Consider the following 14,328-nt stretch of genomic DNA (forward strand, 5'->3'; position numbering starts at 1 on the left):
TACTTAAAATTAACAAGAAAACCTGTGTTTTATGTACTTAAATTTTTAAGTAAAGAATGTTAATGAACTCAAATATTTAAGTTCATATAACACATATTTTCTTGTTTATTTTAAGTACAATTATTCCAAATATATAGTAAACTGCTAGCAAACAACATCAAAATTCCAATTCTCTGACACTGGATTTGAAAGAACAGACACTTTTATCCAGGACATTTAAATATAACAAGTAGTAATGTGCCATTCTCAGATAGCAGGACAAGATGACTGACAGCCCACTTTGAAGCGGTAGAAAACTCCTTGATAGTTTGGGGGTTTCCCATTGCACCAAACTGCGTATCTGGGATTTTTTTATTTTGTGGGTCAGGTGTGAACCGGTGGTCTCAGATTTACCCTTAAACAGTCATATCAAGACTTTTTAAAAAACTGAGGGTTTGAAAAATGTTGGAAAACTTTCCAGGTCAGCGTAGCTCTCTATAAATAATGTTTACTGATGAGGTCAAAGTGATGTAAACAAATGCTATCAATTAAACAGCTCAGAGAAATGTGATAGATCCATTGTTTTACAGGATGAATGGAAAGCAATTACTCCAGCCTTATTATATTAACTATGTTTGAATGTAGCCACAAAAGCATTGTCAAAAAAAACTTCTTGTACAAAGAACTGGAGGATTGTGGGTCACCATGAGCTCATTAATGCATGGAGGAAACACTCGCTCACTTAATCACTGCTCACCCGCTCCAGAGACAAGAATGCTTCACAATAGGTCTCCGACTGAGGCCACGACATACAGGAGTAATGAAACTGTGTGAAAGAAGATAAAATATGAGCAGTATGAGCTAAAGAATGGATGGGGGAATTGTAAAATGTAGCCAGAGACTGCAAGAATGAATAGGAGGTGGCAGATATCCAAGAAGATGCATTCTGCCTGTTGGAGTCATGAACAGGAATCTTCCATCATCGGTCGCTAATGTAACAATCTGAACAAAGATCTCAAGTTTGAAGATCGGTCCAAATAGTCAAACAATTATTTTAGTATTGAAAACCCTGGAGGTATTCAAGATGAATGTCTGCAATGTAAGAACGCCATGTAACTCTAAATGACTTAATATTGTATCCCACAGAGGAGTCCGGAAGCATAAATGAAGGAACGACGACGGTGGAGGAGAGAGGACCAGGCCTGGATATAGTTTTATAATGTGTTTGATGTTTTGTTGGTGACCGGCAGTCGTACGTGAGGGGCTGCCAGCGTTTACTTTCATTTTGTTGTTGTGTTTATTTTGTATATTAAAATGTTAAATGCATTTGGGTTTCTACCTTCTTCCTCTCCACATAAATACCTGGTTACATCATTAATAAAAAATGCACAAATGTATGTAATTGGGATTCTGGATTTTACTGTAAACTGTACTGTGGCTGCAAAGTTCAGACAACCTGACAGCAGAACGATGGTTTCAGGGAAAGATCCTTCTAATTCAGGATATCCTGCGTGTCTTATCCGAAAGTTCATTTCACATTGACCCCAGACGTGAAATGGTGCAGTGTTAAATGTGTTTGTTGTGTGGGTGTGGTATAGAGACCACGCTAAAGGGTGGGGTGGAGGGTCTGTGGCCGTTAGGGTTAACCAGACCAACACTATGATAACACAGTCTTGAGCTCCATGATAAATGTCAGTAAGAAGATGGCATCAGTCTTACACGTGCATTATTTTACTAGACAAACTTACTTCATTTTTTGAAAAATCAAGATCGTAGCCATTGAAATAAGAGGGCTGGTGTTATGAGCTTGTAGGTTGTGCTAAAGAAATACCAGTGAGATGGCTAACTGTGTACCTATATCTTATAAAGTATTATATATAACAGGCAGGGTAGAGTTCTCAGACGCGCACGCTATACAAAGACACTGACATAGATGTATCACACAAATATTACAACAAGCATTTGCCATCATGTCATCAAGCCCATGTTTGTCTATTCATCATATTTACAGTTCTCATCACTGCATGTAATTGTGTTATCTGGCGATTACACAGCCCATAACTATGAACATTATCTTTGAGTCCACAGCCATGAAGAAACCTCCTATTGGTTAAGTTCAATATTAACTGCAGGTGTTTCCAAACAAGCGTATGAAGAGCAAAATATTGACGTAATATAAACTGCAATTTAAAACGGAAATCTCATTTTGTTTAAACTGCATTTTAGGTGTGTTTATGTGACTAGATGCAAAATGTAACAGTGGTTCTCAAAATTTTTCGCCGTGCGCCCCAAGGCACAATTTCATGACATAAAACAAAAAATCTTTGAATTAAACAAAACATATTAAATTAAACAATGTATGTATCTAAAATGACTTCACCAAAAGAAAAGTTTGTGTAATGTGCCCAAAGAGGTAGCTAAATATAAATATGAATTGTTCAAACAGAAAACACATAAGAACACAAATAAAGAATCTTAAGCAATTGCAATCTTACAGTAAATAAAACACAACATCATTTCTGATGCACTACCACCACCACGTGGTAAGAAATGGAATTGCACACCTGAGAAAAGTTTCCGTTTATAACATACAATAAAACTTTCTGTGTAAATATCAGAAAAATACCAAGAATCATCAAAATATTTTTTTACTTTGTGACCCACTTATTGGGCAGTTACATAGATCCAATCCATGTTCAATAAAAGTAATTTGATGCAGAAATAAACTAGCTAATAGGCCAACTGTATAGTATTGTATACAAGTGTTTAATATTGGTATAGTCTGTTTAAATCGCTATCGGCACAAAAAAAATCATATCGGTGCATCCCTAGTACTTATATTAAAAGTTTCTGCCTATATTAACACTTCTGACCCTAAATCTAACCCCAAATATGCACATAATAAATACAAATGCATAAAAAAAATTCCACAGTATTTAAACACACACCTGATATAAAGTAAAACCAAAAACGTTTTCAGGCCGGTATTGTATTCTTAAAGTTAGACCGTCTTTCATTGGTGACCTTTTTAATACAATAATTGTGACTTATATGTAAGATTTTTGTAATAAAATATCCAAAAAAAAAAAAAAACACTTGCACGGTGTGATATATTTCATGGAGTTGTGAACTTACTTTATCCCAAAAATTCCCAAAGATTGGTAAATTCTTATTTCAAATAATGGCTAAGTCCTTGTTTCCTCTGTAATTATCGCCCTTTTAGTGAATTAATATCTGCGCTATCCTCAGCTTACAGTTGTAGAAACTATTTCAACACAACAAGTGGACAAATGCTGAAGTGGAGGCTAGCCTTACAGCTAATTCATTACCATGGCATAAAATAATGTGATCAAACGTACAGGTAAAATTAGCGAATTCTATACGTCTCTTGATTATAAAAACAACATCTCCAGTCATTTCACTTTCCTTCACAACATCATTAAGCTTGGCCTTTGTTATTGTGAGATAGCGACCTCTAGTGGTTTAAATCCTACATATTGTGTCTTAAAGGAATAGTCTACTCATTTTCAATATTAAAATATGTTATTACCTTAACTAAGAATTGTTGATACATCCCTCTATCATCTGTGTGCGTGCACGTAAGCGCTGGAGCGCGCTGCGACGCTTCAATAGCATTTAGCTTAGCCCCATTCATTCAATTGTACCATTTAGAGATAAAGTTAGAAGTGACCAAACACATCAACGTTTTTCCTAATTAAGACGAGTAGTTATACGAGCAAGTTTGGTGGTACAAAATAAAACGTAGTGCTTTTCTAAGCGGATTTAAAAGAGGAACTATATTTTATGGCATAATAGCACTTTTGGGAGTACTTCGACTCGGAGCAGTAACACCCTCCCTCTCCCATTATGAGAGGGAGAAGGGGAGCGGACTTTTCAGGCGAGTCAAAGTACTCCCAAAAGTGCTATTACGCCATAAAATATAGTTCCTCTTTTAAATCCACTTAGAAAAGCGCTACGTTTTATTTTGTACCATTGAATGAATGGGGCTAAGCTAAATGCTATCGAAGCGCTCCAGCGCTTACGTGCACGCACACAGATGATAGAGGGATGTATCAACAATTCTTAGTTAAGGTAATAACATATTTTAATATTGAAAATGAGTAGACTATTCCTTTAATTAAGTGGCACTGTCCCGCGAGCAGGACACCTGAGTTTTCTTCAATATTTTACATGTAAATGATAATCTGTCACAACAAACTATATATTATTGGAAAGGTCCAAGAATGTAGTTTTCTATATTTCAAAACCATTTAAAAGTAATAATAATGCAGTGACTGTAATTTATTAATTTGTGACAAGAGTATGCAGCAAAACCTCACAGCAAACCAACACAAACCTCATTTTTTTTTATTATTTTATATCAAATAACACTATATTGCATTATTTTTATTTATTACAATAAATTGATACTGCTATAACTTTTTTATATTTATTTCATATTTTCATCTTCAGACACTTCCGTAAAAACCTTTAAAGTGTCTTCTTTAAACAAGACCAAAATTAGGCTTCTAGGCCAAAAATTTTGTTAAATTAATTTGAAGGTGTACATCACCTTTTCACCCCACACTCAAAAAGGGCTGTGCCAGGTAAAGGGTTCAAATAGAGAAATTATTTATAAATTCGTTTAAAATTGAGCAGAAAATAATATTGCAGTTAAAAAAGCGAATCAAATCATTCGACCCCGACATGAATTTGTACTGTAAGATTCGTCCAAAAGGTCCTACCTGAACAGGCCTGCCATCCTCTGATCCAATCATGTTCCTCCACTCCAGCAGGGAGCGCTGCAGGTTGTCAAGCCCTGTTTCCCACAATCTAACATAGCCTCCCATGTCCACAGTGACCACCCCACCAGAGCCCAAGGGAGCTATCACTACATCTGTGTCTGAAACCTTTGAGATCCACACAGTGTAGGGAGACATTGAATTGCTCCTAGAAAGAGTATCATCAGACAGTATCAGTATAACAGACACTAGCACACAGCACTGATCCGAGCAAATGAATTGAAATCACATGCTTTACAAATACTTATGTAACGTCTGCCAAGAAAAATGCCTCTACAGTTAATGTAGTCTGATACCTTGGCAATAGACCATCATAGCTCATCATGATATTACAGCAAGATGTGATCTGGAAATCTGGAATAACATTCCCATCAAAGAAACAATGGCCTAACTGAACCCCATCCATTACACAAACCTTACTAAGAATAAAACGTATACCTTCCAAATGTTTAAATGTAAATGTAGTAAGTGGTTCCTGTCCAAAATAAGATGCAATATGATTCAGTTTTTTTCATCATTGCCATGCATGCAAAGGCAAACACATGAGGGAGCTACAGTTTTATGAAAGAGTTTTTACCTTGGGACTGGAACGTATTTGAGTTTTTTCGAGTTCAGGTCTGTCACTTCAAGGTAAGCAGCAGTCATGGGTGGTGTGACATCTGTCAGTAAATCAATACAACCAGTAAGTAAGGCATTCATGGATAACACGTACATTTGTATCTGACATATGAATGCTTTACCATTAGGGTAGATATCAGCCAGTGGGATTTGTGATGCGGGCAACGCTCGGACCACCTGATTGGCATCCAATAGACATACACAGTTGACCCTCTTTGCGGGCCCTGTTCGCTTACTTGACCCAAAAAACATATCAGATCCCCGCCCCTCAGTTATTGGCGATGGTCTCTTAAAGGTATAGACCTCATTTGGGGACTGTGGGAACACAACATGGACAAATATTACATATTTAACTCTTTCCCTGCTAGCATTTTATAGAAAAGTTGAATTTTTTTATGATTTTCACAAAAGTTAAATGCCTTCCAGAAAATGTTCTTCTTTAAATATATAAACATACAATTTATCAAATAAAAGAACAGACCCCTGCTTTCAAAATAAAATGTTTCATTCTATCTTCATTGGTTCTCTAATTATCACCTTTCAAATATGGGTAGGTTTTTTCAAAAACACAAAATTGTGAGCAAAAAGCTAATATACTTGCATTTTTGCTTTTAGGACTTTTTTTAGAGATCAGATTTAGAGCGATCATCAAAACATACACAGAGTTTTTACTGTTTTTTGATCAGTGGATGTTTCAGTGTTTTATAAGTTGGGTAAGAGCGCAATCTAGTGGATGATAGTGGAAATATGGATTGCCGTAAAATAAGGAAGTGTTTTCTCTTAATTGACGAGATAACTTGAGAGAAAACGCTTCCATGCCAATGACGAGAATTTCCAGCTTTCCACAATACCGCTATTTCCCAATTTATACAACCCGGAAGTAGCGTCTCACTTGAAAGAGTAAGAACTCCATGTATGGTTTAAAGATCGCTCTGCATCTGATATCTATCAAAAGTCCTTCGCAAAAATGGAATTATCTCAGCTTTTTGCCAAAAATTGGGTGTTTTTGAAGAAACCTACCCAAGTTTGAGAGATGATAAAAAGAGAACTGATGAAGGTAGGAAGAAATGTTTTACAGATGGTCTGTTCTTTCATTTGATATATTGTTTGTTTATATATTTAAAGAAGAACATTTTCTGGAAGGCATTAAACCTTTGTGAAAATCATGAAAAATGCTGCCGCTGGCTGGCAAGTTTTTTTAAAAACGCTGGCGGGGAAAGAGTTAAAGAAAAGTTGCAAGCCAGGGTCAGCATTTTTTTATGATTTTCACAAAAGTTAAATGCCTTCCAGAAAAAGTGCCTCTTTAAACAAACCATATATCAAAGAACAAGTTTAATCCTATCGTCATTTGTTCTCTTTTTATCACCTCTCAAACATGGGTAGGTTTCTTCAAAAATACGAAATATACTTGCATTTTTGCTTTTGGGACTTTTGTTAGAGATCAGATTTAGAGCGATCATCAAAACATACACAGAGTTTTTACTGTTTTTTGATCAGTGGATGTTTCAGTGTTTTATAAGTTGGGTAAGAGCGCCATCTAGTGGATGATAGTGGAAATATGGATTGCCGTAAAATAAGGAAGTGTTTTCTCTTAATTGACGAGATAACTTGAGAGAAAACGCTTCCATGCCAATGACGAGAATTTCCAGCTTTCCACAATACCGCTATTATCCACCAGGGGGCGCACTTTCCCAATTTATACAACCCGGAAGTAGCGTCTCACTTGAAAGAGTAAGAACTCCATGTATGGTTTAAAGATCGCTCTGCATCTGATATCTATCAAAAGTCCTTCGCAAAAATGGAATTATCTCAGCTTTTTGCCAAAAATTGGGTGTTTTTGAAGAAACCTACCCAAGTTTGAGAGATGATAAAAAGAGAACTGATGAAGGTAGGAAGAAATGTTTTACAGATGGTCTGTTCTTTCATTTGATATATTGTTTGTTTATATATTTAAAGAAGAACATTTTCTGGAAGGCATTAAACCTTTGTGAAAATCATGAAAAATGCTGCCGCTGGCTGGCAAGTTTTTTTAAAAACGCTGGCGGGGAAAGAGTTAAAGAAAAGTTGCAAGCCAGGGTCAGCATTTTTTTATGATTTTCACAAAAGTTAAATGCCTTCCAGAAAAAGTGCCTCTTTAAACAAACCATATATCAAAGAAAAAGTTTAATCCTATCGTCATTTGTTCTCTTTTTATCCCCTCTCAAACATGGGTAGGTTTCTTCAAAAATACGAAATATACTTGCATTTTTGCTTTTGGGACTTTTGTTAGAGATCAGATTTAGAGCGATCATCAAAACATACACAGAGTTTTTACTGTTTTTGGATCAGTAGATGTTTCAGTGTTTTATAAGTTGGGTAAGAGCGCCATCTAGTGGATGATAGTGGAAATATGGATTGCCATAAAAACTCATCATGGCAAGGAAGCGTTTTCTCTTAACTGATGAGATAACTTTTTTTTACTGACGAGATAACTTGTCAATAGCAGGACAAAACTTTAACCATATTTCCCTATTTAAGGTTTTTTAAAGTCCCACTGTGGTGAAAATCAAATTTTATTATTGTTTATATGTCCATGTGGTGTTTTTAATATGCTTAAAGACAAACCATGTGCAAGTTCATCATTTAACACCATTGCCGAATATTTTATCTATAATATTGAAGTTTTCCAAAGACATCTCATTCCCGCGGTTTGAAATTGCCTTGGTTTGCTACGCCACACATACATCACAAATCGCATCATCACATTTGAACTCACACAAAGTGTGTAATAGTCCAACCTGCTAACATCAGCGCTAAAAACAGTAAGTACTGCAAATGTGCAGTTCACGTGAGGATTGAGAAGCCGGACTTGGCAGTTATGTGTCTGAAACCATAGATATGTATAAAGGCAAGATGTGTTACGGGGGAGTCTCTAACTTCATCCCCTGGCGGCCATCTTACCACAGGCAGCTCGCTCACTCGTAGCTTTGAGTTTTATGATGGATGGGATGGATGGAGGCGGAGACTAATTCACATATACTAATAAAAATATATATAAAGCTTAAATCCACTTTTTTAAGCAAAAGTACAACGCACTTACAAAAAAAATACTCCACAAACAATGAAGAAATAACATTTAAGCAGTTTTAAAGCATGTAGACATTACTGTCACAGGAAAAACTTTTACATACGCTATTTTCATTCGCATCAGTGATAAAATTATCAGCTCCAGTGAGACTTCAAAGAATGACTGTCATATGATAATTGTCACTTACCATAAGATCTGGAAAGCCCACAATCACATTAGCATAGGTGTTTGTGTCACAGAAGATACGATTGGGAGAGATGATTTTCTGGCCCAGGGCAGCGCTGAGGTTCACATTGGGCAGCTGATCACTTGATACCTCTTGAAGAGTTGTGCTTTCCATGCCTGAAGAATAAGATTAGTCAGCAGTCAGAACATTACTTTAAAACTGTTATAATGCATTATTTTATTAATAATAATAATAATGACCTCATGTTCCTTTAGCTCAGTTGGTTAAGTACTGCATTAACAGTGGAAAGGTCATGAGTACGATATCCAAAGGACACACATACTTATTAAAAATGTATAGCTTAAATGCACTGTACAACACACTTACAGAAACTTAAATTTGCAATTTTAAGTTTCAATTTGCAGCTTTTAGAAACTCAGCTTGCATCCTTTTAGGTGGCTTGAAGGTTTGTTTTACTGATGATGAGGTTTATTACCAAAAACAGAATCACTGCTATGATCTCTTACAGAAATAATGTATCCATCAATGTTACATATTCAAACATTTCTACCATAACTCTAGATTTGTGATCTTTGATCTTTGATCTGTTTAATTGGTCATTATTTAGACCTTCTAGTGACACCCTGCCAAGCTCATATTGATTAAGACGCCTTAGCCTGCTGATGGGACTTTTTGGTGTTATCAAAATGCTCACAATGAAATCTATATGTTCAGAGCAAAAGCTGAAGCATGCCTGATACTTAAGCATTAGACTTTATATGACAGTCATGCATCTCAAAAACTGATCCTGGCAATTTTATGAAACTGAAGTGTTGGATGGTGGAGTGAACCATACAATAAATATTTAAAGGTGCAGTGTGTACTTTTTAAAAGGATCTCTTGACAGGAATGCTAAATAATATACAAAACTATATTATAAGGGGTGTATAAAAACCTTTTAATAATGAACCGTTATGTTTTTATTACCTTAGAATGAGACGTTTTTATCAACATACATCCCGAGGGTCCCCTTACGCGGAAGTCGCCATTTTGTGCTGCCATGTTTCTAAAGAAGCCCCTAACGGACAAACTTTTTAACTAAATTGTCTCCGTCGATGACATGTTTTTCCGGTGGCGGCCACTGTAGCTTCACTGTAGCGTTTCGAAAGCAAGGGAAGAGCAGTGGACTGAGCCATAGGTTGCAATTTGCAACCTCACCACTAAATGTCGCTAAAATTTACACACTGCACCTTTAATTAACTCATCTGCTATTTCAAATCTTTCAAGGGGTCATATTATGAGACTTTTTAAAGATGTAAAATAAGTATTTGGTGTCTCCAGAGTGTGTATGTAAAGTTTTAGCTTAAGATGTCCTATAGATAATTTATAATAACATGTTAAAGTTGCCATTATGTAGGCGTGAGCAAAAATGTGCTGTTTTGAGTGTGTCCTTTTAAACACAAATAAGCTGATGAAATGCAAACACTGATGGCAATGAAGGTGGTTTGTTGAAATTAAAACTGAATTGTGCTGTCAATTATGTTTTCTCTTTCTCTTTGCACTAAATGGCAGTGTCATGGTTGTATAGTGCAGATTAAAGGAATAGTCTACTCATTTTCAATATTAAAATATGTTATTACCTTAACTAAGAATTGTTGATACATCCCTCGTTCATCTGTGTGCGTGCACGTTAGCGCTGGAGCGCGCTGCTACGCTTCGATAGCATTTAGCTTAGCCCCATTCATTCAATGGTACCACCTAGAGACAAAGCTAGAAGCGACCAAACACATCAACGTTCCTCCCATTCAAGACGAGTAGTTATACGAGCAAGTTTGGTGGTACAAAACAAAACGCAGCGCCTCTCCAAGCGGATCCAAAAGAGGAACTACATGTTATGGCGCAACAGCACCTTTGGGAGCACTTCGACTCGGCGCAGTAACACCCTCCCTCTCCCATTATGAGAGTGAGAAGGGGAGCGGACTTTTCAGGCGAGTCGAAGTACTCCCAAAAGTGCTTTTACCCCATGTCGTGGAGATGCTGTGCTTTAGGAGCTGATCTTTACCCTAAAAACAATCTGTGCTAAATAGCGCTAAAAGTGGTTCTTGGCTCGTAATCATAGAGGAACCATTTTTAGTGCTATAGACCTCCATACGGGGGTCATATAGCACCACATATGGTTCTACATAGCACAATATGGTTCTACACAGATGCTACACAGGTACTTAATCGGTGCTATATGGCACTTAAAATGGTTCCTCTATGATTACGAGCCAAGAACCACTTTTAGTGCTATTTAGCACACTTTGTTTTTAGAGTGTAACATTTCCGTCACAAGCTTGAGATATTCGGCCAATCACAATGCACTGGATAGCTAGCCAATCAGAGCACACCATGCTTTTCAGAATGATAAGCTTTATAAAAATCGGTGCGTTTCAGAAAGGCGGGGCATAGAGGAGCAACAATAATGTACGATATGTGGAAAATAATGTGTTTTTTAACCATAAACCATGCAAACACATTGTATTATACCAAATACACAAAATAACGTTCTGTAACAAACTGCAAAATAATTATGGAATCAAGGCATTAGTATCATTCATCAAGCATCATATATAGTTCATCACTAAGGATTTCTTAAAAAGTTTAAAAATCTCATCTGATTCTTGTGAACCCAATCTCATCTCATCTTGTGGGGTAAGTGTCTCATCACACCCCTAAAAGACACTGAAGATAGCAAAATACTCTTGAGACAGTTCTTCACCTGAGCTGGTGCCAAAGCCAGTGCTAACAGCATCTTCAGTGATGGTGTGCAGCTGGCACACGCTCGTGTCCTCGGCACCCATGTGCATCGGCTTTGTCAACATGAATTTCCTGCACATGATAGAAGCAATTAAATTAAAGAAATAACATTGGTTGAATCAAATTATATAGCATTTAAAATAAAAACACGATTTGTGTGCAATGTACTAAATATGAGAGTCAAGATTCTGGCTTTATAAGTACTTGTCAGTTTGGTTCTCGATAAGCAGCCAGCGGTCTTCAGCCACCAGGAACACAGCTTTCAGGTTAATGGGGAGGGATATGGTGTGAATCTGACCCTCGAGCACATCAACAACATCCAGCTGACTCCTATTTAAACAGAGCTGAGTGTTAATCAGTATGACATGACTGAGTAATGCATAGGACACAATAATGGGAGAGAGTTACCTACCCATTTTCTTTGTAGAAGAGAAGCCAGTTCTTGTGAGCAAACTCCTTACACATTTTGTATCCAGACTATCGGCAACAAAAAAGCAGGACCAGACTTTATGCATTTCAAAGACACTCTTTTCCAAAGTAAAAAAAAAGAATCAAGTATACCACTCAACATGCAATGATGTCTAAAATAATCTACAACGCATCATTTAAATCTGCAATTTGTAACTTTTTAGTGAGAAATAAACAAAATCACACAAAAAAATCAATGTTTCCTAATCACCCCCTTAATTCTCAACGGTAAGCTTATTATAAAGATTTATAATTGAAGTGGTCGGGTCATATTTTGCAGGAAATGTGACTCAGCGTGGTGCCATCCTGATCATGTGCACACATGTATGTGTACTGTACCTTTAAGTGCCTCAACAAAACACTTAACAAGCAATGTATTTAAACACTTTTATTAATTAGATGACTAAAGAAAATGTCAATTATTAACTTTTTATTTGATAAAACATTAAATTATAATTAAGTACAAGAAAGCAACTAATGTGTTTGTTTAGAGTTTTTCAAAATTGTTTAAAATCAAAATAAATATAACATAAGCTTTTCATTAACACTTTTGCAGTGTTTGCAGTCTTTCTTGAAAGCTTATGTACATGATCATAGACCAGATCACCTGTCACCTGTTGTTGTAATCTTGTCAAAGAAAACTATTCTTTACTGCCTTTTAATGCCTTATAGTATACACAACTCTTTTCGATTTGGACCCTTTGCTTGATCTGATTATTATATTATATATTAAGACAGACAGGTGCAGACAGAGACAGACAGACAGACAAAGATAGACAGACAGATAGACAGAGATAGACAGACAGACAGACAAACAACGATAGACAGACAGACAGAGATTATACAATACAGGTAGCGTACAGACAGACAGACAATATACAATATAGGTAGATGATAGAGAGACAGACAGACAGACAATATACAATATAGGTAGATGATAGAGAGACAGACAGACAGACAGAAAGACAATATACAATATAGGCAGATGCTAGAGAGACAGACAGACAGACAATATACAATATAGGTAGATGATAGAGAGACAGACAGACAGACAGACAGACAGACAGACAGACAGACAGACAGACAGACAATATATAATATAGGTAGATGATAGAGAGACAGACAGACAGACAATATACAATATAGGTAGATGATAGAGAGACAGACAGACAGACAGACAGAAAGACAATATACAATATAGGCAGATGCTAGAGAGACAGACAGACAGACAATATACAATATAGGTAGATGATAGAGAGACAGACAGACAGACAGACAGACAGACAGACAGACAGACAATATATAATATAGGTAGATGATAGAGAGACAGACAGACAGACAGACAGACAATATACAATATAGGCAGATGCTAGAGAGACAGACAGACAGACAATATACAATATAGGTAGATGATAGAGAGACAGACAGACAGACAATATACAATATAGGCAGATGCTAGAGAGACAGACAGACAATATACAATATAGGTAGATGATAGAGAGACAGACAGACAGACAGACAGACAGACAGACAGACAGACAGACAGACAGACAGACAGACAGACAGACAAACAATATACAATATAGGCAGAGTACAGACAGACAGACAGACAGACAATATACAATATAGGTAGATGATAGAGAGACAGACAGACAGACAATATACAATATAGGTAGATGATAGAGAGACAGACAGACAGACAGACAGACAATATATAATATAGGTAGATGATAGAGAGACAGACAGACAGACAGACAGACAATATACAATATAGGCAGATGCTAGAGAGACAGACAGACAGACAATATACAATATAGGTAGATGATAGAGAGACAGACAGACAGACAGACAGACAGACAGACAGAAAGACAATATACAATATAGGCAGATGCTAGAGAGACAGACAGACAGACAATATACAATATAGGTAGATGATAGAGAGACAGACAGACAGACAGACAGACAATATATAATATAGGTAGATGATAGAGAGACAGACAGACAGACAGACAGACAATATACAATATAGGCAGATGCTAGAGAGACAGACAGACAGACAATATACAATATAGGTAGATGATAGAGAGACAGACAGACAGACAGACAATATACAATATAGGCAGATGCTAGAGAGACAGACAGACAATATACAATATAGGTAGATGATAGAGAGACAGACAGACAGACAGACAGACAGACAGACAGACAAACAATATACAATATAGGCAGATGCTAGAGAGACGGACAGACAGACAATATACAATATAGGTAGATGATAGAGAGACAGACAGACAGACAGACAATATACAATATAGGTAGATGATAGAGAGACAGACAGACAGACAGACAGACAGACAGACAATATACAATATAGGCAGATGCTAGAGAGACAGACAGACAGACAATATACAATATAGGTAGATGATAGA

The 14,328-nt window shown here is 36.6% G+C and overlaps 1 protein-coding gene across 1 annotated transcript in view; it reads right to left on the bottom strand.

Moving 5' to 3' along the window:
- Nucleotides 1-14,328, bottom strand: part of vwa8 (von Willebrand factor A domain containing 8) — a 146,785-nt gene that overhangs the window by 61,808 nt on the left and 70,649 nt on the right. Inside the window, exons 30-36 of the mRNA XM_055215439.2 lie at nt 11,844-11,908; nt 11,636-11,761; nt 11,394-11,503; nt 8,654-8,808; nt 5,522-5,714; nt 5,359-5,440; nt 4,725-4,929 (exon numbers count right to left, since the gene is read on the bottom strand). Coding sequence (XP_055071414.2) covers nt 4,725-4,929; nt 5,359-5,440; nt 5,522-5,714; nt 8,654-8,808; nt 11,394-11,503; nt 11,636-11,761; nt 11,844-11,908 — 936 coding nt within the window. The remainder of the gene's footprint in view (nt 1-4,724; nt 4,930-5,358; nt 5,441-5,521; nt 5,715-8,653; nt 8,809-11,393; nt 11,504-11,635; nt 11,762-11,843; nt 11,909-14,328) is intronic.

The sequence above is a fragment of the Misgurnus anguillicaudatus genome, chromosome 17 (genome assembly GCF_027580225.2).
Source record: "Misgurnus anguillicaudatus chromosome 17, ASM2758022v2, whole genome shotgun sequence".
In the NCBI taxonomy this organism is placed as follows: Eukaryota; Metazoa; Chordata; class Actinopteri; order Cypriniformes; family Cobitidae; genus Misgurnus; species Misgurnus anguillicaudatus.